General features: G+C 42.2%; 2 protein-coding genes across 2 annotated transcripts in view; one reads left to right on the top strand and one right to left on the bottom strand.

Annotated features, from left to right (window-relative positions):
* The window catches only part of mmrn2a (multimerin 2a), a 39,765-nt gene extending 20,872 nt beyond the window's left edge, over positions 1 to 18,893 (top strand). The window contains exons 5-11 of the mRNA XM_051376786.1: positions 3,339 to 3,488; positions 9,046 to 9,476; positions 9,719 to 9,913; positions 10,621 to 11,079; positions 11,657 to 11,999; positions 13,089 to 13,619; positions 14,160 to 18,893. Coding sequence (XP_051232746.1) covers positions 3,339 to 3,488; positions 9,046 to 9,476; positions 9,719 to 9,913; positions 10,621 to 11,079; positions 11,657 to 11,999; positions 13,089 to 13,619; positions 14,160 to 14,563 — 2,513 coding nt within the window. The 3' untranslated portion in view covers positions 14,564 to 18,893. The remainder of the gene's footprint in view (positions 1 to 3,338; positions 3,489 to 9,045; positions 9,477 to 9,718; positions 9,914 to 10,620; positions 11,080 to 11,656; positions 12,000 to 13,088; positions 13,620 to 14,159) is intronic.
* The window catches only part of LOC127349517 (inactive ubiquitin carboxyl-terminal hydrolase 54-like), a 57,696-nt gene continuing 49,465 nt past the window's right edge, over positions 18,486 to 26,716 (bottom strand). Inside the window, 5 exon segments of the mRNA XM_051375333.1 lie at positions 18,486 to 22,428; positions 23,434 to 23,701; positions 25,414 to 25,479; positions 25,798 to 25,914; positions 26,562 to 26,663. Of these exon segments, the coding sequence (XP_051231293.1) occupies positions 21,812 to 22,428; positions 23,434 to 23,701; positions 25,414 to 25,479; positions 25,798 to 25,914; positions 26,562 to 26,663 (1,170 nt within the window). The 3' untranslated portion in view covers positions 18,486 to 21,811.

Raw genomic sequence — 26,716 nt, 5'->3', positions numbered from 1 at the left:
GCAGGGTACGTGCAGCAGTGTACATAACATGAAATATTTGTACCATGAGTGGCACTGAGAACTGAGAAGAATGAAAACAGTCAATGTTTTTGGAAAGATTTAAGACTAAAATAGACCTTTGGCCTTTAGAGGCTTGATTTAACAAAGAAAGACAAACAAGAGGCAGTTACACACACACACACACACACACACACCTCGACATGGTACAGTCCGCTCCCACCACGCCTCCGATTGAACCGACTTCCTGTGAGCTTACGTCGATGTAATTAAATCATCAACAGACCTGCAGCCCTGCAGAAACAGACTGGACACAATAACAGGAACACCTTAAAATACGCAAAGGTCTCAGTTAGTGAGTCATCACCTCACTGACACAATGAAACATAAACTGACTTTCTGAATAAAATGGAGGGGAAATTTTGTGGCTCCAGCTCCAAAGCCCCAAAACACGCTAGACTCTGCCTTTCTTAAAGGGGAAGACTCGGCTGGTAACACAGGTGCAGGATCAGATCCTTTACTTATGCAAAAGTATTAATATCCCACTTTAAAAAAATACTTCACTACAAGTAAAGTAGGGGTACAACAGAAGCTTTTCCCCCCACTGCTGAAAAAAATCACGGAAACCAATTTAAAAGACTTGTCCTATTCTCTCTATTGATACTATTGTGTTAATAAAAAAGTACGTCTACACTAACCACTTTACCAACCACCATTGTTTTTGGGTCACTTCTCACCCATGTCGTCACACACCTAGTTTTAAACCACACCTGCAACTTGTGCTGTATAGCTGCCAGTAGTTCCTCAAAGGACGCTGATTGGTCTAAACAACTGTGGTTCAGACACATGCACATGTGAGTCCAGCTGCCTCAAAAGGTTAACATTAATTCTCCCCATTCACAGAAGACTTAATGCTGAGATTGTTCTGTGATTTTAAAGGATAGGTTCCTAATTGTTCAGAGCAATACTCATATGCCCATGTGTACATTGAAAGTGCTATTGATTTCTCTAATCATTCCTCCTGTCCATACAAAGAGATCTCCTCCTAAAGTGACTCCAACAAAGGTTGTGAGCAACCATGTTTCCTCGTTGCATTTAAGTGGATCCTCAGAAGTCTGAGTTAGACTGAAGTGTTTCCTGGCTGAGCTGCAGACAGATCAGGAGGTCATCAAAGTAGTATTCATCCTCTGAGGAGCAAGAACATTTGAACCACAACTAAGTACATACTTATTACTGGATCAAAGTTTTGGACCAACTGACTTTTGCGACGGAAAAATCTAAATAGGATAAAAGTCTTTGTTGAAAATGATGACGGAAACAAATTTGATGACGATGCAGGACTTCCTCCTCTTTTTGTTCAATCTCAAGTGTTGCTGATGCAGCATCGTGTGTTTCTGCCCTCTACGCGGACTGCAGGTCACTGATACGGCGCTCCTTGTTCCTGCTGTCACTCTGACTCTTAACAATGAACTCTAAATGAAACAAAAAACTGAGGAAGCTCAGTTGAGAAATCCCCAAATACATCAGCCTGTTTCCCATCATCTCACTCTCTACATGTCTGCCAGACTTCCTGTTGATCTCTCTCCCTCTTCAGTTCAATTTAAGGAAGCTTTATTGGTATCATCAATAAACATGTTGACAAAGCATAAACATATTAAAGTGAATAATAAGTGTCTCCAGAGGGAGCTGTGTAAAATCTGATAAATGTCCTCAAGTGATGTCACTTGAGTCAGTGTCAAATGAAGACTACAAGTTTAAAAATGAAACAGATCTGTTGGTGTGGAGTTAGAAAGAAGACCTCTGTAGCTGCTCTTCATCAGTGCTGCAGGCTAGTGGCTCCACACTGGATTAGCCGGTACTAGCATAACATATCCCAGTCTCCCACTCAACTTGAGATGCATTGTGGGTAATGCAGGCACCAGGTTTTGACAAGGAAGAAGAATGTGTGCAATGAAAAAGATGATATCTCTGGTTCTGATGCATTGATTTTGTTTAAAACGTTTCAGTCTTTTTTTCTTTTCTGTTAAAATATCGAGTTACATAAACAGCTTGCAGCATTAAAGCTTATGGAAAGAATCCTTACGAGATAGAACGTTTGCTTTAACCACAAAACAGCCGTAATATTGCTCACCACCAGACTCCTTCAACAAAAACAGTAATTATACCTCACATATCATCCCAATATCATAACTTCATTAAAATTGGACAGAAACTAATTGAAACTCGCCAAAACATCCTTTATTAGTCTTCCCACTGAAATAAATCCTTAATTCACTGACGTAGCTGATAAAAACAGCAGTTTCAGTCGCTCTACTCAGCTGCACACAGAGCAGACCAACTATGGAAACAAACCACAGAGAGTCTGTGATAGCAATACAGGAAGAGGGAGTGACACACCATGACTCCACTATATCTTTACATAGATTGATAGCTGTTTGCTGCTATATATTAATAATTTCAATTACACATAACCTTTAAAATACTTCTGACAACAACCAACAAAAACTAAGCTCAGAAACAACAAGAAATAAATAAAAACAATGGAACCACAAACAGCCAGAAACCTCGCAGACTGTTAATTTCCAAGCACACAAACACCAACTGAAGAAAGCCAAAACATCAAGTTACCATAAGTGTGTTAGTGTAAGCAACAATAAATGACTAATCTTGATAAGCGAAACATTGATCCATGTATCTATGGTTGAATAAACTTCTAGGAATGATATATAACTAGATCCAAAACTTTCCTCGGCTTGAAGAGTCATTTGAGGGCGGTTGATATGACCAACGGCAGAGAATGAACATGGTTATGACCACATAAAGCAACATGATGGCTGTTGGCAGATGAACCAGTCTTTAGTTCTATTGTATTAGCATGTTCATAATCTAATGTGAGTCTGACAGTGTTACAGCAGTGTGATGATGAGTCAGTAGTTCTTTTAAGACGCCCAGAAACCAAACCCTGTTCATTCTCAGAAACAAGTCTCTAAGATGTTGAGAAATCAAGACACACCTGGATACTGTTATGGTCCTCTAAACAGGGATATGAAACTGCAGATTTTTCCCACGCTTCATGTAAACTTTATTTCCGGGATTTGATCAAAACCAGGAAAAAACTCAAAACCAGGATACTAATGTGCATGTAAACATTCTTCACGTTTGTATAGACTTTCATCGCAATTTAATAGACGAGATATTTCAGTGTGGACCAGACCAACAGACCATAGAACAAACAGTCACTGATAATAAAGAAAAGGCTGCTGATATTCTGTGTTTTTTATTGTCAACAAGTCCCATGAGTCCAGCTTCTTTCAGCTCTCTCCTCTGTGTGTGTGTTACAGGTCTCCAGCACGTTGACCCGAACCGCGAACAGAACGACTACCAGGACTCCAACTACCAGGAGTCCAACAGTGAGATGTATGACACCGGCTACCCAGACAACACCACGAACCCCGACCAGGACCAAGGCGAGCAGGATGGCAACAATCCTGGTGAGTTTTGGTCAGCCATTGTTAATGTTAGTGATTCCACCTGTTCCTGCTTTGACAAGTCAAAATGTCTGTTGTGAAAATGATGATTCATCAACCTGATGTTAGAAGTGAAGTATTGTCTGTTATTTTTGAAAACATGAGGGCAGAACATTGGAGTGGGAACTGCGCTCCCATTGTTTGATTTCCTGTAACAGAAATATCAAACATCAAAGCACAACAAATAAGATAGATCATCTTTTATTACGTAATTTGGTTTGATTTGACAGACAAACATTTAATCATATTTTAAGGTTATATATAAGAAATTATTTTGACACTAAATGTCGCACCAGAGATCCAGCATCTCAGATCAAAACAATGGGTGCTACAGCTGACCAGACTCCATAGACAAAACTAGTCATTGTACACCACAGATAATGGTAAAACACACTTCCACAGAGACTTGGACAGAAACAAAGCAAAAACTCACCAAAACAGCCTTTGTTAGCCTTTCCACTGTTCCTACAATCACTGACTCTGGTTTGGTGAAAATACATCCGTAATTCACTTGTTGCACCCTGAGGGACACACATATGTTAACAACTGTACTTGTATCGCAGCGTGGTAACAGTACATCAACTGATGTAAAAGATCTGAATATGTCCTCCTCCACTTTAAGTATATTCTTTTACATGTGACTTGTCAGTAAGTAAAGATGGTGTAATGGAGTACGGCTACGTTCACACTGCAAGCTTCAGCACTCAGTTCTGATTTATTGCTCAGATCAGATTTTTTTTGTTTGGCTGTTATTTTTTGAATGTGGCCCATATCAGATTCCAGTGTGAACAGGTCCCAGCCCTGAAGTGGCCTGCATTACGAATGAATGAAGTTAGATATGACTGTTCACACTGAGGTCACATTGCAAAAAATCAGACCTGTATCCGTTTTGGACCACATACAGTATGAACTTGGCCCAAATCTGAATTGAAAATATCAGATTCCAGATCAGATGTGTTTTGTGTTGTTCACACTGTCTTGAACGAGTCACATATGAGCAAAAAAATGCTACACTTCCGATCAGCTGTGTGAGTGCAGGCAGGTGGATGTGATAATAATCCTGATGTCTCATTCACATCCTATAAGGGAACTATAACGTTGAACCACACACACACACACACACTGAGCCCCATTCCTCTGTAATGACATCTCCACTAAAAACACACACATACAGACACACACTTCCTCCACAGGAAATCCTCTCTTTCTTGTCTCCCATACATTGTGTGTTTGTGTGTGTGTGTATGTATGTGTGTGTTTGTGGACTATAAGATGACACTATATATTATACCTCCTGTGTCACCAGACCAGCATGTGCATTACATCACACACACTTCCTTCGTCCTGTGTGGAGCTTGTTTGGGAATCGGCCTCACTCTCAGGTTCCCACAGTGCTCTGTTCTCTCTGACCTTTGACCTCACTGACCAGCCAGCATGACATCATCCTTAAAGGAACAGTCTGCTGCCTCATAATTTTAAGATTATCTTCCATCCAGGCAGCCACTGTTCACTTAATTTCTCTGAAAATAAACTTAAGACAGTAAAGAGCTGGGACTGTTCTATATGCAGTATATTATATCCTCAATCTCTGATTTAAAGGCACACTATGCAAGATTTTTACCTTAATAAAACAGCTTCAAAGTCATTTCGATGGTAAACAAACTCGTAGTATAGCGAATCATACTGATAGCAAAGCAGGAGAGTTGGCAGAACCAGCAATGCAAGTCTGAAAGGTGGTGTCCCGCCAAATCTCGCGAGAATCACAAATTGCTTTACGGCCCGACGTCACATACATCAACGACATAAGAAGCAGCCTCAATGGAAGACACTAGCAGGCATTCACTCAGACGTTACCTGGTCAGTAGACATCTTCGGAGTCTATCTTTGCCTGTTCGATGTCCGACGCTTCCATCCTACTGAACATGTACCGGTATACAGGGGGGAGGGGATCAGGCCGTGAGTGCAGAGACGCAGAGCCGTATATAGAGACGGTTCTGATGAGTGGTATTTACGACAGTTAACGTTAAATACAAGTACTCTGCAGCGACTCTAGGGGTAGCTGTTTGACAAAACTGGAAAACTGCATTGTATGCCTTTAATTTTTAATTGGTTTAATCCCTAAACCCCCAGTGATTGTCCAATCACAGTTTAGCAACAATAATTAGTCACAGCAGGTCTGTGAAGGTTTGGATTTCTCCACATGTTGAGCTGTTGTACATTAGACTAGATCAGGAGGTCCTACAGTCAGAGACTGTGGTCCCCCCTCAGACTAAATCGAGACAACCATCACTGATTGTGATTATTATTGCTTCTATTTGTGCCCCAAGATTTCAAACTACAGTTCCCCTAAATTTGGGGATGTAAATGGGAAGTATAATATTGCCATGGAGTCATCCTCTCTGTTTTGTTTAGCCAAGATTTGTTCATATGTTATCACATCGGCACAATTTAAAGTATGCCAACTAGTTATTAGCAGCTCCTGTTTGCATGGATGTACAGAGTACTGTCACTGAATTACTCTGATACTGAACAAAACTTCCAAACATGATGATTCTCAGCCAAGTTCTGCAGTTCAAGGAGCGTCTTTTTCTCTATGATTTCTAAGCAGATTTATGGCTGTTTATTGGACATCAGAGACAATGATATCAAATGTCAAGTCACACTGAGTCTATAAATGTGTGTTTTATGTCTGTGTGTTCAGATTTGACTCAACACGCAATATTAGAACAGAAACACAATATAACAAGCCCCGAAGTAACAGTTGCATTAAAGTTAAAGTCTTCACTCTTCAACATTCTGGAGCTGTGTAGTCTCTGTTTCCCCACATGACTCATTAATGTGTCGTCTTTCCTTTTAATTGTGACATTTACAACAGAACGTCAGAAGAAGAAAACAAATCCACAGTTTTCTAACAGACGTTGTTTTGTCCGAACAGGAAGTCGACTCAGCTCGGCTCCGTAAATCACACTGACAGTCATTAGACAGAAACACTGCCAGCTGACTTACCAGGGTGTGTCAGATTTCAAGCTCCAAACGCCCCCCCCCCCGCAGCTGGAGTCGGAGGTGACCTGGAACTTCCTGTCGCAGCATGGCCTCACTGTACCATAACCTTTGACCCCTCAGTACCCCGCACATGTGGGAAAAGAGTTTTGGTTTGTCGTAATGAAAACAGGTTGTGATGAAAGAGACTGAGGTCACTGTGTGTGTGTGTGTGTGTGTGTGTGTATTGAAGGTGGTCGTGTCTGGACTGTGTCTCTAGAGGAGAGTGACAGCAGTGACCTGAGGCAAACACACACTCATGTTTGTATATTCTGTACCTGTGAGGACCCTTATTGCCACGATGCATTCCTTAGCCTCTAACCCTAAACTGAACCTGAAGACAATCAACCCTAAAACCAAGTCTGAACCTTCAAACGGCCCTTTGAAGAGGAAAAACTAAATCCATACTTTCTAGAAAAAGCCACCATTTTTGAAAAATGTCTTCACTTTCCACAAGTGAGGCCAGTGATGATCCTATCATCATAATAAAGATCATAAAAACATTTTATTTCATTATTCATTTATTTTTTATGCTCACATCAAAAAAATCAGAATAGGGAATTAAAAAATGGGCTGCAGACTGAAATATATTTTGATATTTAATGTGCCCTCACTATTGTAGCTTCATGTTTTACACTTGATGAACTTGCATGCAATAAATACACTTGGGCAATGGCGGTATCTAATTTAATGTCTGAATATGAGCTTGCACGTCAACATTTATGTTGTATTTTGGAAAGTTAAAAAATTAGGCTCAATTTGCAGCACACAGTGTAACTCACTATATACCTGTACTGGAACAGGAACTTTCCTGGAAATCCTCAAGCTCAAATTCATGACTTTAAACCAGGTATGTCAGTGTCAGTGTATTGGCTTCAAAGTTAGGCTATCAAGTGCAACACACTAGAGCTTTGATTCTCCGCTCAATTAGGCACGACCCTCCAAGTTTGGGCCCAAAATTGCTGCCGTAGGTCAGACTCAGATGGAATGAAATTCTTAAAAATATATATATAATAATTTATTAAAAAGGCATGCAACTGTAATTAATGAGTGAATGTGTTCTTTATTAATTTTAATTTAATTATTTATTTATTTTAAGCAGAATTTCAAGTTTGGGTCAAGCTCGGGGCCCAAAGCTACTTCCAGGGTTCGGGTTTGGTTGGGCTAGATTTTTTGGGCCCAATCAAAGCTCAACACACAAACATAAAAATAATAATGGGTAACAAAATGTCAGTAACCATAAAACAAATCGAGTGCAAAACATCACATTCTGAAGGTTTGATCCACATCAAAACAAAAACCAGATTACATTATCTAATCTGATTTCAGAATCCTGTTTTTCAGAATCCGATCAGATTACACAACAGTAAAGATAAGGCTGTGTTCTTTGGGCACATCCGTCCAGTTAATGTTATCAGTAAAAGTTAAAAAAGATTTCATCTGCCAGTTTGAGATGTCTCAAAAAGTGATCAAAATCTCATTTAGTCTCTCTTGGATTAGTGAGGTCGATAAATAGCAGGAAATGTAAGCACAGTTGGGTTTGTTTCAAACTCCAGAAATAACACCACCACCCAGGATCAGAGGGACCCACTGAGCCCTAAGGCGGCTCATACTGAATGAGGTCCAGCTGCAGGACCAGCAGAGTCCGGCGGTCAGTGTGTGTTCTGGCTTCACTCTGTCAGTTTCTACTGAACTGACAGAAACAAACTGCGAAAACTCATCTAATCTGAGTATTCCTCCTGCTGCTTGTATCATGAAGCCCCTCAGTGTGTCAGAAACATCAGTTTCCAGAGAGCCCAGCAGACAGAAATGGCAGCACTGAGGCTCGGAGCCATTTTTAGGTGTTTTTGTTTCCCTGCTGGATTGTTTTCCAGGCGGAGGGCTGCACTGTGTTTATATTCCAGTTAACTAAACTGGTTCCATTTTAGAGCATAGCAACCAACTACCGGCCCCCAGAGAGCCATGATTCACCAGGGAGTGTGTGTGTTTTTGTGCACTCGCTTGTTAATGTTAGCTCTGTGTAGTGTGAGAAAAGCTTTTTGTGATAATGTTGTTATTTTAGATAAAAATGCAGAAATCTGGTTGAGACATTAATATTTCCCAGAGGATGAATCCTAAGAACTTTGATCTTTTTATCATCGTTTTTTATAATAAAATAAATAAAATAAAAATAGCAGTAAGGCCGCTTGGTACTGAATTTGTATGGATGGATTAAAATAGAATACAAGCATTGACCAGCAGATCATTATCATTTTGACGGTATCAAAAGGTTCAAAACAATGAACAATTTTCTGCACGACTGCTTCATAATGTTTCAGTGCCTCGTTCCTCCAACACTAGTTTGTGGTGAGCAGATTGTTTGAGACAACTGTACACGACGTACACAGTTTCAAAAGAGAACCTAGTTTCTTGTGCCCACATTGCTCATGCACATTGCTCATGCAAAAAACTGTAACTGAATTAGTTATTTTGTCAATTGTAGATGATTTGGATGCCACTGATGTCTCGTACCAAGAAGCCACCGCCACCCTCCCCGTTCCCCACATGATGGCCCTGGTCATGTCCCAGCTACAGCCGGTCCTGGAGGGCTTCAACCGCTCGCTGGACCACCTGAGCCGGCAGGTAGGGGAACTTGCCCGTGACGTGGCCCAGCTTAAGAGCAGCCAGCTGGAGGCAGAGCTGCAGGCAGGGCCCCAGGACGGCCCCGAACTCAACGAGGCAGTGGAGGAGCGCTTGGATGCCAAACTGAATGACGTGTTTCAGAACATCAGGGAGGTCCAGAGACAGATGGAGAGCCAGCGGACGGACATGGAGAATAGGCTGCACTACCAGCATGTAATGCTGCACTACAACCTCACCAGCTTTAAGACAGACATTGACATGAAGCTGAAACGCAACCAGAAGATGCTGCAGGTCAGAGGACAATAGGAACATCATTTACTTCATACAGTTTTAATTAAGTAAATCAAAGAAAGAATTGGTAACAAAATGTTTTTAAAAGGTTTTTACTTTTGAGCGTCTGATCAGCAGACAAAAGTATTAATTTAGTTTTTAATTTTGAATGAAAAAAGCAAACTGATATTTTAATGTCCACAACGCTTTAACCAGCAGATATTTAGTATTTTCACTTGACAAAATGATGTCTCTGATCCCAGGTCAGCCTTCAAGCCATGAACACCACATTGGCTGAACTGAAGCTGGACCAGGATCAGCTCATTGAGGATGAGCTGGAGGATCACCTGGCTACCCCCTCTCCGCCTCTCCCCCACCCACTGCAGCCCTCAGACAACTCAGCGCTCTGGGAGGCCATCAAACGCCTGGACAACATGGTGGTTAACAACACAGTGAAGGTTGGATAACCTTTTTACAGCCACTGTCCCGTTAACTAGCGCCACCTAGGGATCCTTTTGTGTAAAACAACCCAGATATATCCTAACTGTAGAAACATGGCCAGATTAACCTGTTAGGGCTCCTTCACGCAAAAATGTATTTAATTTCTTTAATAATATCTTCTATAATAAAACCATAGAGGGCCACTATATTTTCTAAAATGCAGGATTGGCCTTATTTGATTTTATGCTTGAGCGGAGAAAATTCACAAACTAATACCAAACACTAAGTGATGGTCCTGGTCCTGTTTCTTTGTGGCCCACTGGGGCAATTAAAAGACTTATTAAATCACAATACAAAAATGAAATTTAATTAAATTCGTAAATCAACATGAAACAATGAAAATGAAGAAAAATCCCTGTTCACGTGACTTGCAGACCGGCTATGGAAACAAACCACAGAGAGTGATAGCAACACAGGCAGAGGGAGAGAGACACCATGACTCCACTATATCTTTACATAGAGAATAGTTATTTATAACCATATCAAAGCTCATAATCTCATATACATACACAAACCTTTATGTATTTAGTGATACACACTCACATTTTATAACTGTAAATATCAAGTGAGGTGAGACAGATAAAGTTATTAAAGGAAATCGGAAAAAAAAGGTTTAAATATGAGTTGAAGGAAATCATCTACTCCTTCATCGTGTGTTGTGCAGGTGGACGGCCTGATGGAGGACATGGAGGTGACCTCGGGGAACGTTTATCAGCTGAGGTGGGACTTGAAGGGGCTGGCAAAGCAGATCAACCAGACGGCTCGGACCAGTCAGATCCAGTTCATGGAGACGGGGCTGGAGGTGGAGGCGGCCAGAGAGACGGTGTTGCAGCGGGTGGACGAACTGGCAGGGAACCTCAGCCGGCAGGCCACCGATCTGCAAGACATGGGGACGGACGTGGACTACCTGTACGATGTCATCTACAAGCACAACTCGTCTGGAGACTGCAATTGCAAGGGGCTGAAAGCCACAGTGGCGAGACTAGAGAGGGGCGTGGCCAATGTCACAGAGCTGGCCAATGAGAACCGATTAGCCCTGGAGGAGAACAGCGAGGGAGTAGCCGGGGATGGGGCCAGCGACTGGGAGCCATTGGTGGGGGTGCTCCAACATGGCCTTCAGGAGGTATGAGAAATAAAATCCTTCAACAGTTTCACTAAAGACACAGACTTGAATCTCTATTTTATATGAACAATATACAAGAGACTAGCTGGCAGAGGGGAGGACTTGACTTAATAAAATCACTTGACTTCATTAGGGTTCATAGTTTTTCAGTTGTACTGTTATTGTTATGCACTGAATATAATATGAAATATCCATAAAATATGTCAGCTAGTCAGGGTCATTTAGTCAACAGACAGAAAAGGGGTCCCGATCAGGAAAAGAGCACCAAATATAGATTAATCCGCTGTTGAAAATAGTCCCCAACAATTGCACTATTTCCTCCTGTTTGTTTGATAAAAACTACAGCAAGTAGCTGTTTTAGGAAATTATTGGGTCCTCCATTAAACATTAAAACTATATATTTGTGTTCTTAAAGATTTATGTCTTCAGTATGAAGCAATGGACTTGGAGCTGAGAACCACAGACAGGAAGTCAGACAGTATTTAAAGCAGACAAACATGTTTTTGGTTTGAACAGAATCATAGTAACTTTATTTAAATTAAACATTATGCTTTCTTTCCTCTCCCTCATCCTGCAGGTGAAGGAGTATCAAGCCTCAGAACAAACCAGGACCAGGACTCTGGAAGACAGCTTGGCCCAGCTAAGCAGCTTGGTGAAGGTCAGTAGGGCTGAAGTCTACGGCCTGAAGGAGGCTGATCAAAAGCAGGTGGAGAAGATGGAACACCTGTCCAGCTTCTTTAACTCGCTACTGAAAGACGTCATCAGACACAGCAACGTTCTGGAGCTGCTGCTCGGGGAGGAGGTGCTAGAGTTCTTGGATTGGCAAGTCCAGGACCAGGAGGGCCACTCCATCCCGGCCCTGAAGGAGCAACTGAGGCAACACGACCTGAGTATCACCACGCTGCTGGGCGACAGGCCAGGTATGAAGCACCAGGAGCAGCACAGTGTCTCATTTGGTTGATCTCTCCCTCAGTTTTGTGATTTGTTCCCTTACTTAAAAATGTACGCTCATTAAGTTCACTTTGATAAATTTTTCCACTCGTCCACAACGTCACTGTGGATCGACTGATATTTGATTTTGGACTGAGATGTGTAGATATAATGGTACATGGTAAATGGACTGTACTTGTATAGCGCCTTTCTAGTCTTCGGACCACTCAAAGCGCTTTTATACTACGTGCCACATTCACCCTTTCACACACATTCACTCAGTGATGGCAAAGTCCATCAAACTGAAACTAACTCATTAATACACATTCACAATGTGGGGGTTCAGTACCTTGCTCACGGATACTTCGACACATGGCGGGAAGAGCTGGGGGATCGAACCGACAACCTTCCGATTAGTGGACAACCCGCTCTTCCTCTGAGCCACAGCCAACCAATGCGCCCCACGTATATGCGTCTGTATTTGCTGCCGTACTACCAGACTTAAGAGTCAGTAGTCAAAAAGCAAGATCTTTAATTGGAGTTTAATAGAAGCAAACAGACATGATCCAAATTAACGCTCCATTTCCTTTGTGCATTGCATTGTGGGAGAATAGTGACCATCAGCAGCACATTAAAAATCTAAATCTCTCCTTAAAAAGTTGATTGCAGAAATAAAACCTGCAGCTTCCAACAGTTCCGTATTTGTATGTATTTCCTAAACTTTTCCTAAAGTAAACTAAAATTGTATTTCCCATATTTGCTGTTGTTATTTAAAAGCAGACAACTGTGAAAAAAGTTATAAAATAAAAAAACACTCAAGTACAGCTAATGATAGAAAAGGGGTCTCTTAAGGAAAAAGGTTGGAAACACTGTCCTACACACAGGTCACAAAACACGCATACAAATATTTGACATCTAGTAAGTTTTGATGCAAACAAACACTTCCTGAGGTTTGCTTGTTTTATGCACCAGTAAAAGTTTGCTCTTACTGAAACAGCAGCGAGGAGACAGTAAATGAGGGATGTTGTGAATATTATTCCATTATACTTACACTATGACACATTTTTGACTCCTTCCAGGAGGCAGAGAGGAGGTACCGTCTGCTGACCAGCCCTCATCCTCCCACCTACTCCATGATGACTGGCTCCCTGGTAGCATGAAAAGAAACAGCGGAGGAGTTCCAGCCAGGGAGCGCCAGATCCTCCACCAGACCGAGGGGAGGCGTCTGGAACACAAAGGAGACGGCAGCGATCTGTGGAACCTGGAGAAAACAGTGGAGGAGCTGGGGCTGAAGGTGCTCCGGTTGGAGGAGAAAGCCTGTAACACTTCTACTGCCAGAGAGGCGCCACCCAGTGATGTGGAGGCCAAGCTGCAGAAGGAGGTGATGTGGCTGAAGAGAGGGCTGGAGGAACATCTGAGGGTGTTCAAGAACGTCTTCAGTAACGCTGATGTGCTGGCGGGATCTGACGCCACGCTGGAGCTAGATAAACTGTGGCAGCTGGTGAAGAACAAAGAAGGGAAGAAGGAGAAGAAGAGAGGAGGAGGAGGAGGAGGAGGAGGGAGGGAGGGATCGGGAAGAGGAGGAAACCATCGAAGCAGGAGAGATTCAGGTGAGTGCTGACTGGATCAGCCTAAACCCAAAAGTGTCATGTCAGATTTTCAAAACTCTCTTAATGAGCACAGAGATATAAAACCACTATGAAGAGACATTTGTTTCATGTGTACAAAAACGAAAGAGTAGAAAGGACAATCCGCTGTTTTAAGGGTGTTTGTGTGTCATACTATTTCTTGGCTCTGAGCAGTTGGAGACTTTAGGAAGTCAATCCTCCCAGCCCACAAAGTCCTCTCTGTAATCTTCTGTAAAACTTTTGATACAGATTAAACACACAAGATATATTGTGTAAGCTAGTGAGTTTAAAGGTAAGTAAGTTTAAAGGTGCTGGTAAGTGGATTTGGTTTATTTAAAACAGAGCCAGGCTAGCTGTTTCCCTCTGTTTCCAGTCTTTGTGCTAAGCTAACATGTTCCTGGCTTCGTATTTACTGTACAGACATGAGAGTGATCAGATCCATGAAGAACAAATGATGTGGTTTTTGTTTATCGTCCGACAGATCATCTTGTACACACTTCTGACCCCTCCTTTTCTCTCCAGGAGTCCTTCCTGTCCCGTCCGGCCTATCAGAAGAGTCTCTGCTGCTCGTGGCTCGATCTCCTCTGAGTGTCTCAAACGGCGCCATCGTGTTAGCAGCATCTCTGAACCGGGGTCAGTTTTACTCTGACACCGGCACCTTCACGGCTCCGGTGAACGGGGTTTACCTGTTTGTCCTCACCTTAAACCTGAGGCCAGGTCCCGCCCATGTGGCCCTAAGGAGGGGGTCAGGTGGGACTCTGGTGTCTCTATACCAACAGAAGGTGACAAAGGCGGGGTCGGTCACCAGCGTGGGCCTCCTGCCACTGAGCGAGGGGGAGGAAGTGAGACTGGAACTGAAGGGAGGAGCGCGGGCGGAGTCAGAGAACAATGTGTTCACCGTACTGCTGCTCCACCGGACCACCTGAGGGTGCTGTGGACCAATCAGCTGACAGCTGGAGGAAAGACACTGATCAGAGACATTGGGAGGGGCGGAGTCACTGAAGCCACAGAGTCAGAATTTGTTGTAAAACACATTTGAAAAGAGATTTTAATGTTTGCTGAATTCAAGTTGGTGGAGGCTTTATCCCAAAGCACCTTACAGAATCCAAATCAGGGAATCAAACCATCAACCCTTAAACCACCAGTCAGTTCTGATAAATCTGTCCATTGCATGTTACAGTTTGAGCTCAACAAATATCTAAAATCTGGATACCAACTAGAAGCCTGAAGGAAATTTCAAAAACAGGCAAACCAAGAGAACTGATTGAAAACAGTTACCGGCATCCTGCCGTCCAACGAGGCCAAATGTTCAAATAGTTTCTCTTTACTCGCCCTCAATACTGCAACATCGGCCCCAGCCTGCTAGCCACATTACACCTGTGCAACATGTGAACCGACAGAATAAACAACAAACAACAGACAGCGCCAAACTTTCAGCTTCCAGGGTTTGGTCGCAGACAGCCGGTATCGATACATCCTGGAGCTCGAACCGTTACTGGCGTTCGTCCTGTTACAAACTGCTTCTCCATAGTAAAATGCACACTCCAGTTTTTCCGTTGTTGTGAGAACATTTTCCTAACGGCAGAGCACATTTTTCTTCTTCTAGACAAATAAAGTTAATCCTCTGGTCGTCACTCTGTGCTTTGCTCGTACCTTCCACATCTTTGTATTATCTGAGTTGCATTAGCGAGAACACAACAATCGGGGACAGTGAGGTGGGATCACTAGATTTCCAGACCAGACAGACAGATGTTTTTAAAAGTGTTCAGCTCTCAGTAGTTTTGTAGCTTCTAAATGAAACTCTGTGGTTTGAAGTTAAGTTTCTCTCTTTCAGATATCTGCTTTATTTGTTTCTGGTTTGCTTTCAGCTGTGTCTTTAAGTTACTGCTGATGAAAACCCAACATTTTCTGATTTTGCTGTTTTATAATAAAACAGTTTTAAATGACAAAATATCCGAGTCTACGTACCCACATACCACTGGATGGTGGCCGTGTTTATTTGTGTTTTAGAACGTAACCACCATGAAACAGTTAGACAATAAAATTGGATTTATTTCATTAATTCACTGCTTTGCTCTCGCTAACGCCGCTCCCTCTATTGATTCAATCAATCTCTCGACCTTTGAGAGACACACCTTCAAGCGGGTAGCCCTGTTTTATAATGGAGATGCAAATCCATGGCGTGTTGGTGCGGTGTTTCACTGGGATGTCAGAGAAAGTGCAGAAAAAGCTGAATACAAACAAGGCGTGTCAGTCAGTGCAGGAGCAGTGTTTTCTGTGGAAGACAGTAGGCTAGCCTACATCTCTTTGGAGTGGAGCCCTGGGTGCAGCGACTGTGCCCCCGAAAAATAGTGTCTGAGAGGAACTTGTTGTGGTGGAACATTTGCAGGTGCAGAGGCAAACCCTGGAATTTAAATGGCTATGTTTATTATTTTATTATGTTTGTACCGTGAGCAGGTTAGGGTAACAGCCTAACATCTAGGCTGCTAGATTATTGTTCTTATCTCACATAGTGACAGGCACATTAACATGGAGATAGCGGAAGGGGAGCCGACTGAAATAGTCGGCCAATGGCAGGTCGATAATCCCAGATCTGGGTTTTCAGTCACTGACTGTTGTATCCAGTTGTAGCATGTAACTCCCCCTAAAACCACAAACGTAGTGTTTTACATTCCTGTTGGTGACCAGATCAAACAAACTAGAAAGGAGATACATGTTAGTTAGTGACCTTTAACTTTAGACAAAGACAGGCTAGCTGTTTCCCCCTGCTTCCACTCTTTATGCTAAGCTAAGCTAAGAATGTCCCATCTCCTGCCCTAAAAACCCAAAATAATGACATTACTGAAAAGGACCAGTGTGTAGGATTCAGTGGCAGCTAGTGATGAAGTTGCAGATTGCAACCATTTGAATACAGCTCAGCCTTCAAAGTGTGTAGGACAAACTGAAGTGGCTGCAAATCACACAATAAACACAAAAGGTCCAATCTAGTGTCAGTGTTTGGATTGTCCGTTTTGGGCTACTGTAGAAACATGGTGGACTCTGTAGAAGAGGAACCGCTCCCTCTATAGATAAGAAAACAGCTAATTCTAAGGTAGATATACACTATTGAAAACATATATATGAATTATATCTGTTCATAAGCTTTTAGCCTTTGTGAGTATTTGATTGATCTGGTTGGTTTGTTCACTGTTACACTTAAAGGTCCAGTGTGTAGGATTTAGTGGTAGTGTAGTTGCAGATCGCAACTCCCTTTCCAAGCGAAAAACACACGAAAAAATCTACAGCCAGAGTTTGGTTTGTCTCTTCTGGGCTCCTGTAAAAACATGGCAGTTCAACATGGCAGAGGACCCATATCTGTAGGATGGCTATTTCAATGGTAAAGAAACAATTATTCCAATATTCAGGTGATTTACACTAATTATTAATGAAAACATATCTGTGAATACTAAATTCCAAATCTGCCGGTAGATCGTCATAAATGTTACAAACTGGACCTTTAACTCTGATTGGCAGATGTGCTGTTGACCCTGCAGTGTCACTTTACCTAAAGTCCTGTTTAATAACCATACAAAAGAAGAAAACAATATGCTGCTGTAAACCAGTTTCTATCTGGATGATTTAAAAAAGTTAAACTGTAAAACTGAACTGAAATTCATCATCTGTGTCTTTGAAGGGATGTTTTTACTTTACACAAAGTACATTTTTGTATGTAAAGTCACCTGTGACTAATGTTTGTAAAATATCAATATAATTACGTAAAAACACACAGAGCAATATATATTTATATAAAGGAACAGCTGAGCCGTGTGTTAATCCTGAAAATGGTGTAAACAAAGAGATAAATGTGTTTATATAAAAGCCACTGTCACTGTATGATGTTACAACACTGCAAACACAGAGAAACAAAGAGAAATGTAGATTAATTTGTTCCTGATTCTTTTTAGGGGTTTGACACATAAAAAAACGTCATTAGTTCAAGTTTAGTAGGACCACATTTAACCTGATCTGTGTCCCTGAAATTTGGTTAGCTGAAAAACGGGAAACAAAATGTTCAAGTAACTGTTCTATATGGTAGTTTTCATTGTTGGTGGCGGAGTCCACCATTCCCGTTAGTTTTGGTCTGAGTCGTGGTGGGTGCCGCTCATTATTGTTATCAGACTCCAATTACAAGCGAACGCTAGCTGTTGTACACTGCTGACACTTGTGGCTCTTCCTGAGGGTTCTTAAGGTTTTCTGTCCTGTTAGACTCGAGGATCTGAGTACTTCATTGATCCCTGTCTGAAGGATTACAGATGTTCATTGGACACAAATTCAGATCAGCCTCCTCGCCTGATTCCTTGTCACCGTTATCAGTTCAAGTCTGCGAGGGGATAAAACAATGAGACTGCGGACATTTATAGAATTACTAATATGCGTTCGTGTCACTTCTGACCCATTCTTAAACTGTTGACATTTTTAACTGATGCAGGTTCAAATGTAAATAAAATAAATATAAATAAATGATCTGAGCATAAACACAATCTCACCTCAAAGTCCAGTTCAGTAGCTGTTCTGGAGCTTTTGATCATATGACATGATCTTCATCAGCAGATAGAGGTTCAAAGCTCATTCTTTTGCATGACTGATATTGGATTTTGGAGGCCAATAACAATATTTAAGATTTTTTGGGTTTATAATAAACAAACAACATTTATATAGGTATCACTTCAAGGTAGATCTGTACTGAACACTTTAGCATGTAAAAATCAATTTGTCAGCGCCCTCCGGTGGACACACATAATAATCCCAGACATTGACACTTCTCTGCTCACATTTAGAGACTACAGTAAAATGAAAGACACACTGAACTTTTCCTTTAAACATTTTAATCATCATCTCTGTTAAGTCTACTGTGTAGAAAAATAAGCATCAAAAATATACCAAAATCAACAAAATAAAATCTGGCGAAGCAAAAAGCCAAAAAACTACTTTGACATGATGAAAAAATAACTTCTCTTCATTTGAATCATTGACACTTTGTGTTATTCTGAACTCAGGCCTGGTCTGAACGGACAAACCTAAGCCTTAAATGAAATTCTGATTTTATTCTGAAAAGAACAGATGAGTTTTGGTTTTTGAGGCCTCAGTTTGAGCGACATCAAAGCTAAATCCAGATGAAATGATCAATTCCTATTTAGCTCTTTAGTACTTAAGTGAAAAATTGGTTATTGTAATGATCAATATCTTGAAAGGATTTAAAATAAATGTTTGACTTCAGACCAGACTTGGGTTTTTTTATTTTAGCTCACCTGGAGCACCAGATGGGCGGGGTCAGTACTGGGTTCTTGGCAGTAGGAGAGGTCTGTTATCAAACAGCATTCTGGTTTTTAAGGTGTTCCCTCAAAATCTATGAAACTGATCTAAAGTCGAAAAGCGAGAAGCTTCTCCCTGAACAACGGCGGAGATGTCAAAGGAAATCAGCAATGAGCACAAAAAGAAATCTACCGTCAACACTTCTGAAGTGCACTAAAAAAGATCTGCATATATCATCATGACAGTAAATGTACACCAAAGTCTCAAGGCTATAATACGTCTGAAAACATCATGCTAAATATTAGCTGCAACTCTGTCAAAATAAAAGCTTTAGTTATTACTCTAATGCGCTGCCTCGTGTACAATATAAGAAGGCTCCACATCCCAAACAAGGCGACTAACTATTTAGAAAATTAGATCAGGTCTATAGTAGAGTATATTCTGGTAGAATAGTTTAGTTAATCTATGCACAACTCAGTCTGACAAGCCTACAAAAATAAATAGAGCAATAAGTAGAGTAGATTTATATTCAAAGTCTGAGACAAACAGCAGAATAGCTTCTTCTCTGTCGCGTCTCGACGTCCTTCATTTCCTGTTTAGATTCAGCTGCCGTCTGTTCACTCAAAACATCACAAACACACACACACACACACACACACACCCAGTCAAACTGAAGGTTCTGAAACCGACTGCCTCTTCTCCCACCTGCTGTCAGAAACTAAAGCTGAAGCCACTCCTCAGTTATCTGCAACTCCAATTGGCCACTATCTTATTTATAATTACTTAATCATTTAAAAATGTCAGAAAGTGACTTTGAGCGTCACAAACGGTGAATAGAGAGCTGCAGGGAGGACGTATTTTTGTAGGCCAACCCAGTTAGCATCGTCCTGGTTCCTTCTACAAAAAGCCAGTGGGATTTTTCCATTGGATTTTGGATCATTGCAGAAAATAAACTCTGTGGAAAACAAACTTTTTGAAGTGTAAATGCGATCGGCAGAAGTAAAAAGCTAACGTTAGGCTATCAACAAACCAACAACTTGAAGTGGTCGCTGTGCTGTCGTTTAGTGTCACAGACAACCTCTGTAGTCTCATTTAGCCAACTGTTAGCAACCGCCTTTAAGACACGGAAGCGTTCACAGCTGGGGTATTTACTGATGTATTTTATATTGGAGAACAAAACATAAACATCTCTGAAGCTTGTGTTAACCACAGACATTATTTCAAGCATCTAACCAAAAAAGGTTAGAGGGAACCAGACGTGCAAAAATGCTAACTCAGTTCTGGGTTTTAGGACTCATTCCTGCAGCACTCTAGATTGGCTTGTTGTCCCTGACAGTAAACTGAATATCTTTGTGCTTTGGACTGTTGGTTCAGATAAACCTCAGGCTCTCACCATTTTTAACAATAAACCAATTCATTGAGAAATTTGAGATGAATCAATATGAAAGTGTTAGTTGCAGCCCTACACAATCCAGAAACTGCTGCCACAGAATCAACAAACATTCCACACTTTGGTTGGTATCTTGGTTCTGATGCACTCATCATATTTTCTGTCTTGATGGTAACATAACTCCAGCCCTGAAGGGCTGAACCTGGAATGGCTGCTTGTGGCTATATTTAAAGTAAATTATTATTTTTTTCTTTCAAAATAAATGTTGACATTTTAAATCACATAAGAGGAAATATGTTTAAATAAATGAATTATGAGTATAAACTTTGAGAGAGCAAAGTAGTAAATATTATTCTGTGGAAGCAATTTACAGTTTCAACAAGTCAAACCTAATTCCTCTTTGATTTCTGAGACTGAGAGATAAATCCCCACAGGTGAGATGTGACTCAGCAGAAATGTTTCAGCTGACTAAACGTTTAAACAGATGAGGACAAACCAAACTGAGACTTTCTCCAGTCACATTACGCTGCAAAACACAGATTGCTTTCTGGTATTTTATAAACCGAACGATTAACTGATGATGAAAACGAGGAACAACATCCTGAAACAGTAGGTGACGTCTTCATGTGTCCAAAACTCAGAGATTCAGTTTACGATCATTAAGACAAAAAAAGTGGCAAATTTTCTTGTGAGAACAAAGAAATGTTTTTGCTTGAAAAATAACTTAAAACAATTAACTGATTAATAAAACAGATGCAGAGTTTCTTCTGCTCAGAGACCATCAAGGGTGGGTTTTATATTAATTCAGTCAACATATTTGCTGCTCTGGTTTGTTTTGTTGCTTCTGTTGTTTAAAAATCTGACAGCAAGTGGATGAAGAAAAAGTTTCCTACTCATTTATTGATTATTGATGTATCTGTTCTTTCTCAGTTTTTGAACTGAACAGTTGAACAGACAGCAGGTCAGCAGCAGTGTCCTCTGCTACCTGCCAGCTTCTGTCTTGTGATCCTGGTCGGTATCATGGTGCTTTGTCTTGATTAGAAATCTAAATGTGTTTAAATTCAGCAGACATTCATAGACTGTTTAGGAGCTCTGTCTGTGGGATTATCTTGTGTGGCGGGCGTCCAGACTGAGGAGGACCAGGAGAGACGAGCTGGGAACCAAACATGCAGAGTGATGCTGTGAAGATGAGACGTTAAAGTGGCAGATTCCTGCGAGACGATCTTTGTTTGTTTCCTGCAGACCACGAGGCCAATCAGAGAGTTTCATTCCAGAGTGAGATATCCACCAGCATGAAGACGAAGGCTGTTGGCAGCACTGAGTTTAAACACACGTTGGCACATTTTAAACACAAAGGAGAAACGTCACTGTTGTAACGGTGGATATGACACTTCTGGACTCTTCTATTGTGGCATCTGCAGTAGCAATAATTAAAGTGGGGGGTCAGATGGGGGGGGTTGGTCATTCTCCTTTACTTGAACCTCGGGCCCGATCAGCTGGCTGGCCGGAACCGAGCCACGTAAGCTCCACAGGACGGGCAGTAGGGGCGTGACGGCTCAGCAGGAAGTTGCTGGCAGAGTGAGCAGAGCTGGGGGTCCCTGCGGGGCCGGGCCGGGGGAAGCTGGTTGGTTCGCTGAAGGGTCCGGGGTTGGCGAACAGTGCGGGGGTCCCGGGAGGAGCTGGGTTGGAGAGTCCTGTAGTCGGAGTCACGCCGCCAGTCGCTCTCAGGGGGCACATCCAGGCGGAGCGGCTGGGGGGGCCCCTCCCCTGACACCCGGAAGTGGTGTGGAGCATAGAGGGTCGACCCGTTGACTTTACTGGGCAGCGATGGTTGGCGGTAGTGCCCGTTAGTGGTAGCGGAGTTGGCAGAGCGGCGAGGGTGGGACAGGGTGGCGTAGAGACTCTGTGGACCCGGTGGTAGGGCAGGGCTGGAGCCGGCTCTGGGCCTGGGAAGGGAGGAGGTGGTGGAGGAGGAGGGAGGCGGGGCTCGGCGAGGAGCCCGGGGCAGAGTGCCGTAATTCAGCGCGACGCTGTGGAGGCTTTGACCTGAGAGAGCTTGATGCCCGTCAGACACAACCAAAAACTGCTGCTGGATGCTGGGTCCAGGTCCTGGGGGGGGAGTGAAGAGTGGGAAAAACAATTAGAACACAATGCAGAAGAGCTCTAAACAAAACTTAATACACTGACAGTGTAGTCCCCCTCAGCCAATCAGCTACAAATAACAGTCACATGTCCTAAATAAACGTGTGTGAGAAGTGACTGTTAGCACTGAAGGCTTTTCTCGATGGAAAAGATGTTTTTCTCTCTTCTCCCAACAGGCTTTGTTATGAGTTTGACTACTCACTTTAACTATATGGTTCATTGATCTGATTGGTTGAAGTTCCCCCATGACAGACAGTCTGCCCTTTTCCAAACAGTTTCCAACAACGACTTCCCAGATGAGTCCATCTGATAAACCATCTGGTACAGTCAGGTTATGTTCAAGTTGGGAAACCTCCATGATTCAGGAGGCACCTTCAGAGTCTAAATCCTGTCCACCAAAGACACAAAGTCCTTCATGTTGTCTCTGGGAACTTGCAGGCTTTAAAACCACGACCAGAGAAAAAAATACTGCCACACTCCCAATTCCATATCAAACTGGTTCAACCCTGTATATGAAAATACACACCATTATGTTATTCTATTGCCTCACTCTTAAAAAAGGTTGGAGACCCATGGCATGGACCAACATAGTAAAATGACAGTATGGACAATCAGGTTGACAGGATTATAGATAGTATGTTTACAATCTATCACCTTGATTGTGTATAATCTATAAATCCTTCTCCACACTCCCAGGAATGAAAAGTATCTGGATAAACAGGAATTTATTTATCTATTTACCTTCAAGGTGCTAAAACCTCTAAAGTCCCAGAAAACAATACAGAGGTCATAACCTCCATAAATTTAAATCTTCAGTTTACACCTTCAACTTCACCTCCTGAATAAAAGAAATGAAAACTGTTTGTTTGTGAAGCTGAAGGATCTTCCTGCTGTGAGGCCCCACAGTAACTATGATGTGTTGGTTGTTGTGGTGCTGGTGGTGCTGGTGGAGGTGGAGGACCAGCAGGTTACCTGAGTTTCCCCAGGATGAGAGGCCTGAGCACGGGGCCCGTGATGTCTGCAAGGAGGGGTGCTGTGGAGGAGGTGCAGGAGCTGAGGGGCCGTGGTGTCGGGGTTGGAGGTGGAGGTGGTGTTGGTGTTGGAGGTGGTGGAGGTAGGAGGGATCTGTAGTGAAGGAGGTGGAGGAAGGAAGGTGCAGAGAGGAGGTGCTGGGGCGACGGAGGAGGGAGGAGGAGTGAAGGTCGGCGTGTCTGAGGGGGGGCCTGGACACAGAGGGGTCCTTCAGGGTGAGGAGGAGGAGGAGGAGGAGGAGAACAGATGATGATGGAGGCAGAATACATAAAGATGGTGGAGGAGGAGCAGAGGAGTAAAACAAACGAAACAGGAGGAAGGAGATGAGGCGAGAGATGATAGATGAGATTAAGTAGAGAGAGAAGACAGAAGAAAATAAAAGGATGGAGAGAAGAAAGAAAACAGAAAATAGGAGGAGTAAAAAATGAAAACAAGTTAACATGATGGAGGGACAACTGTGAAAGATGACAGATCACATCCAATAGAACTAAAGAAAGAGATCGAAACTCCTGAGAAAACTTTGTATCTCTAAGATGCAACTTTATTTTCATGATTCTTGACTCACTGAATCATCTCCCTTTAATCTGATATGTTTAACAGTTGCTTGTTTCCACATCCAGCAGTTACAGAGCAACACCATCATTCATTCGTGCTTGTGTCACCTGATTAGTGCAAGTCCAATATTCACTCTCTCTAGCTCTGTTTTTGGTCTCCACCAACTATCTGTCTCTTGCTAAATGCTCCACTATGCACTCTGTTGGCTGTTTGCTTGTTGAGCAGGTAGTGTACAGTGGCTTTTTACAGCTTTTTCTCTGAAAACGACACTACGAGGAGCGCTGAGTGAAGCAGAACAGATTAACAATGAGCTGAAACTCCCTATAAAGCTCAGTAAAGCCCAGGGGAGCTGCACAGTCAGCTGAACACTCAGTACCAGAGACACGCAACACAGTGTTATTTCATGTTGTTGTTATAAAAGTATTGATTATTGCTGCGTTTATAATGAAAATCACTTTAAACTGGAGCTCTAAGGCAGTGGAGGGTCTATCCATCCTTTTGGTTCTTGTTAATCTTTGCAGTCCTTTAACCTCTGTAATAATGTAGTCATGGACCCGGCGTGTTTATGATTGGTATGTCTGTGGTACATTTTTATAAATGAAAACATTTTTGTGACCTATAAATGATAATTGTGGTATAGGGTAATTTCTTTAGTAAAGAAACAATTATTTATTATTTAGAATTATTTATGATGATCACTGACCGCAGGTTTAGTAACTTTACCCATGTGAGTTTGAATGTTTCAGAAGGTGTTACAGCTGCAATCAACCCTCCAACACACCAAAACATCAGGATTCCTTCCACAGACAGTGGAGTTGGGAGGATTTGACGGTGATTTCTGGATTCAAACCTCAGCTGTCGGTACAGATCAGGCAGTGAGCGCCGAGGTTAAAAGCTTAATAGAAGAGCTAAATCAGTGATCAATCTTTAATGCGCTGGCCTGAGGCGATTCCTGAGGGATGAATACAAGATGGCTAAACGCCAGCGGCAGCAGAGAGGAGGCACTCGGAGGGGAAAGCTGCTTCACATAACAGAAGAGTTTTAACAGGCTTTCACTCAGAAGAGATGCTGTTATAAATGTACATGCCATGTACAACACTCCAAATCAGTTTTACAGAACGATGCTACATTTTTATTTTCATACCATTTTAGCAGTAACACATAAAAAGTCATCAGGTGTTCCTCATTTAAAAAGCAAAGAGAGGTTAAAAAGGCTTGAAGGGGGTGGTTCCCAACCTTTTTCTCTAGTGGACCCCCACAGAACAGAATCAGCCTTTAATACACTGAGTCCTATAAATCCTGTAAGTGCAAGGTTAAGTATTTTAGGTGTGAGGTGTGTTGTTGTCATTGTTGTTCTGTACATACAATTATCAGAGCCGGAGAACTAGAGAAGAGCTGTCCATCTGGATGAGGAGCAGAAACTAATCCAGGCTGCAGTTACATCACACAAACACAACGTGGCAGCACAGTGTTAAATACAACAAATACTGGAGGGCGATGATGATGATGATAATGATGGTGATGATGGGGACTAGTGATCACATAAACATACACACAGCTGGTGTGTTTCCCAGCTGCTGGATCAAGATTACTGTGTGTTTTTGTAATGTGTGTGTGTGTGTGTGTGTGTGTGTGTGTGTGTGTGTGTAGGTGTGTATGTGTGTAGGTTGGTGTGTATGTGTGTAGGTGTGTATGTGTGTATGTGTGTAGGTGTGTAGGTGTGTAGGTGTGTAGGTGTGTGTAACTTACACAGCTACGGGAGGGGCCGAGGTTTTGGGGTCGAGACCCGATGACTGTTCCACTCAGGCTGCGGGTGATGCGTCGCAGGTTTTCTGCGGTGTAGCTCTCGTCTTCACCTGACGGCGGCTGCACGGACGTCAACATGAGACAACATTTTCAGAAACTTCAGAAAACTGTAGCACCCGTCCACCCTCAGGCTTTTTCAGTGTAACTACATACTCCAGACATTCCAGATACTTGTTTCCCTCCTGGTATCAAAGGTTCAAAAGTTTTTTACATCCATCTCTAAAAATGTTTAAGAAATGCCAGCAGAATCATAATCAAACAAATGCTGGAAATAAAAACCCCAAATGCATTTATTGTGAACTACATGCAGAAAGTTAAGAGTATCAGTTTTTTTTTTTACAAAAAGTTAACTAAAAGAAGCAGAGCAGAAAATAGGACATTAAATCACCACATCTGTAGAGCAACCAAAAGCTATGTGGGGGTAGTTTCTCTGCTCTAATAAGTTATTTAACAGTACATGTTGAGAATATTTACCTCAGACTTCTTCAGATGTTATTTAAACTCAAGTCACACGTAGACCACAGTGAGTGTGCTGAGACATTAACAACAGGAACTGTGATCATGTAGCAGTTTGACAGCTGTGAAACAGCTTTAGGAAATGATCACACTGAACAAGTGTAAAATAATTATCCACACACACACACACACACACACACACACACACACACACACACACACACACACAACACACACACACACACACACACCTTATGAAGTGGTGTGACCGGCGTTCTGTAGGCATATCTCTCTATCTCAGCCGTTGGTGTTTTGGACCGTCCAGATCCTGACAGCATTCTCCTCACACCCACCTACACCGACAGAGACACACACACACACACACACACACACACACACACACACA

The sequence above is a fragment of the Dicentrarchus labrax genome, unplaced genomic scaffold (assembly GCF_905237075.1).
Source record: "Dicentrarchus labrax unplaced genomic scaffold, dlabrax2021, whole genome shotgun sequence".
NCBI lineage: Eukaryota > Metazoa > Chordata > Actinopteri > Moronidae > Dicentrarchus > Dicentrarchus labrax.
This window is presented reverse-complemented; position numbering and strand designations above follow the sequence as displayed.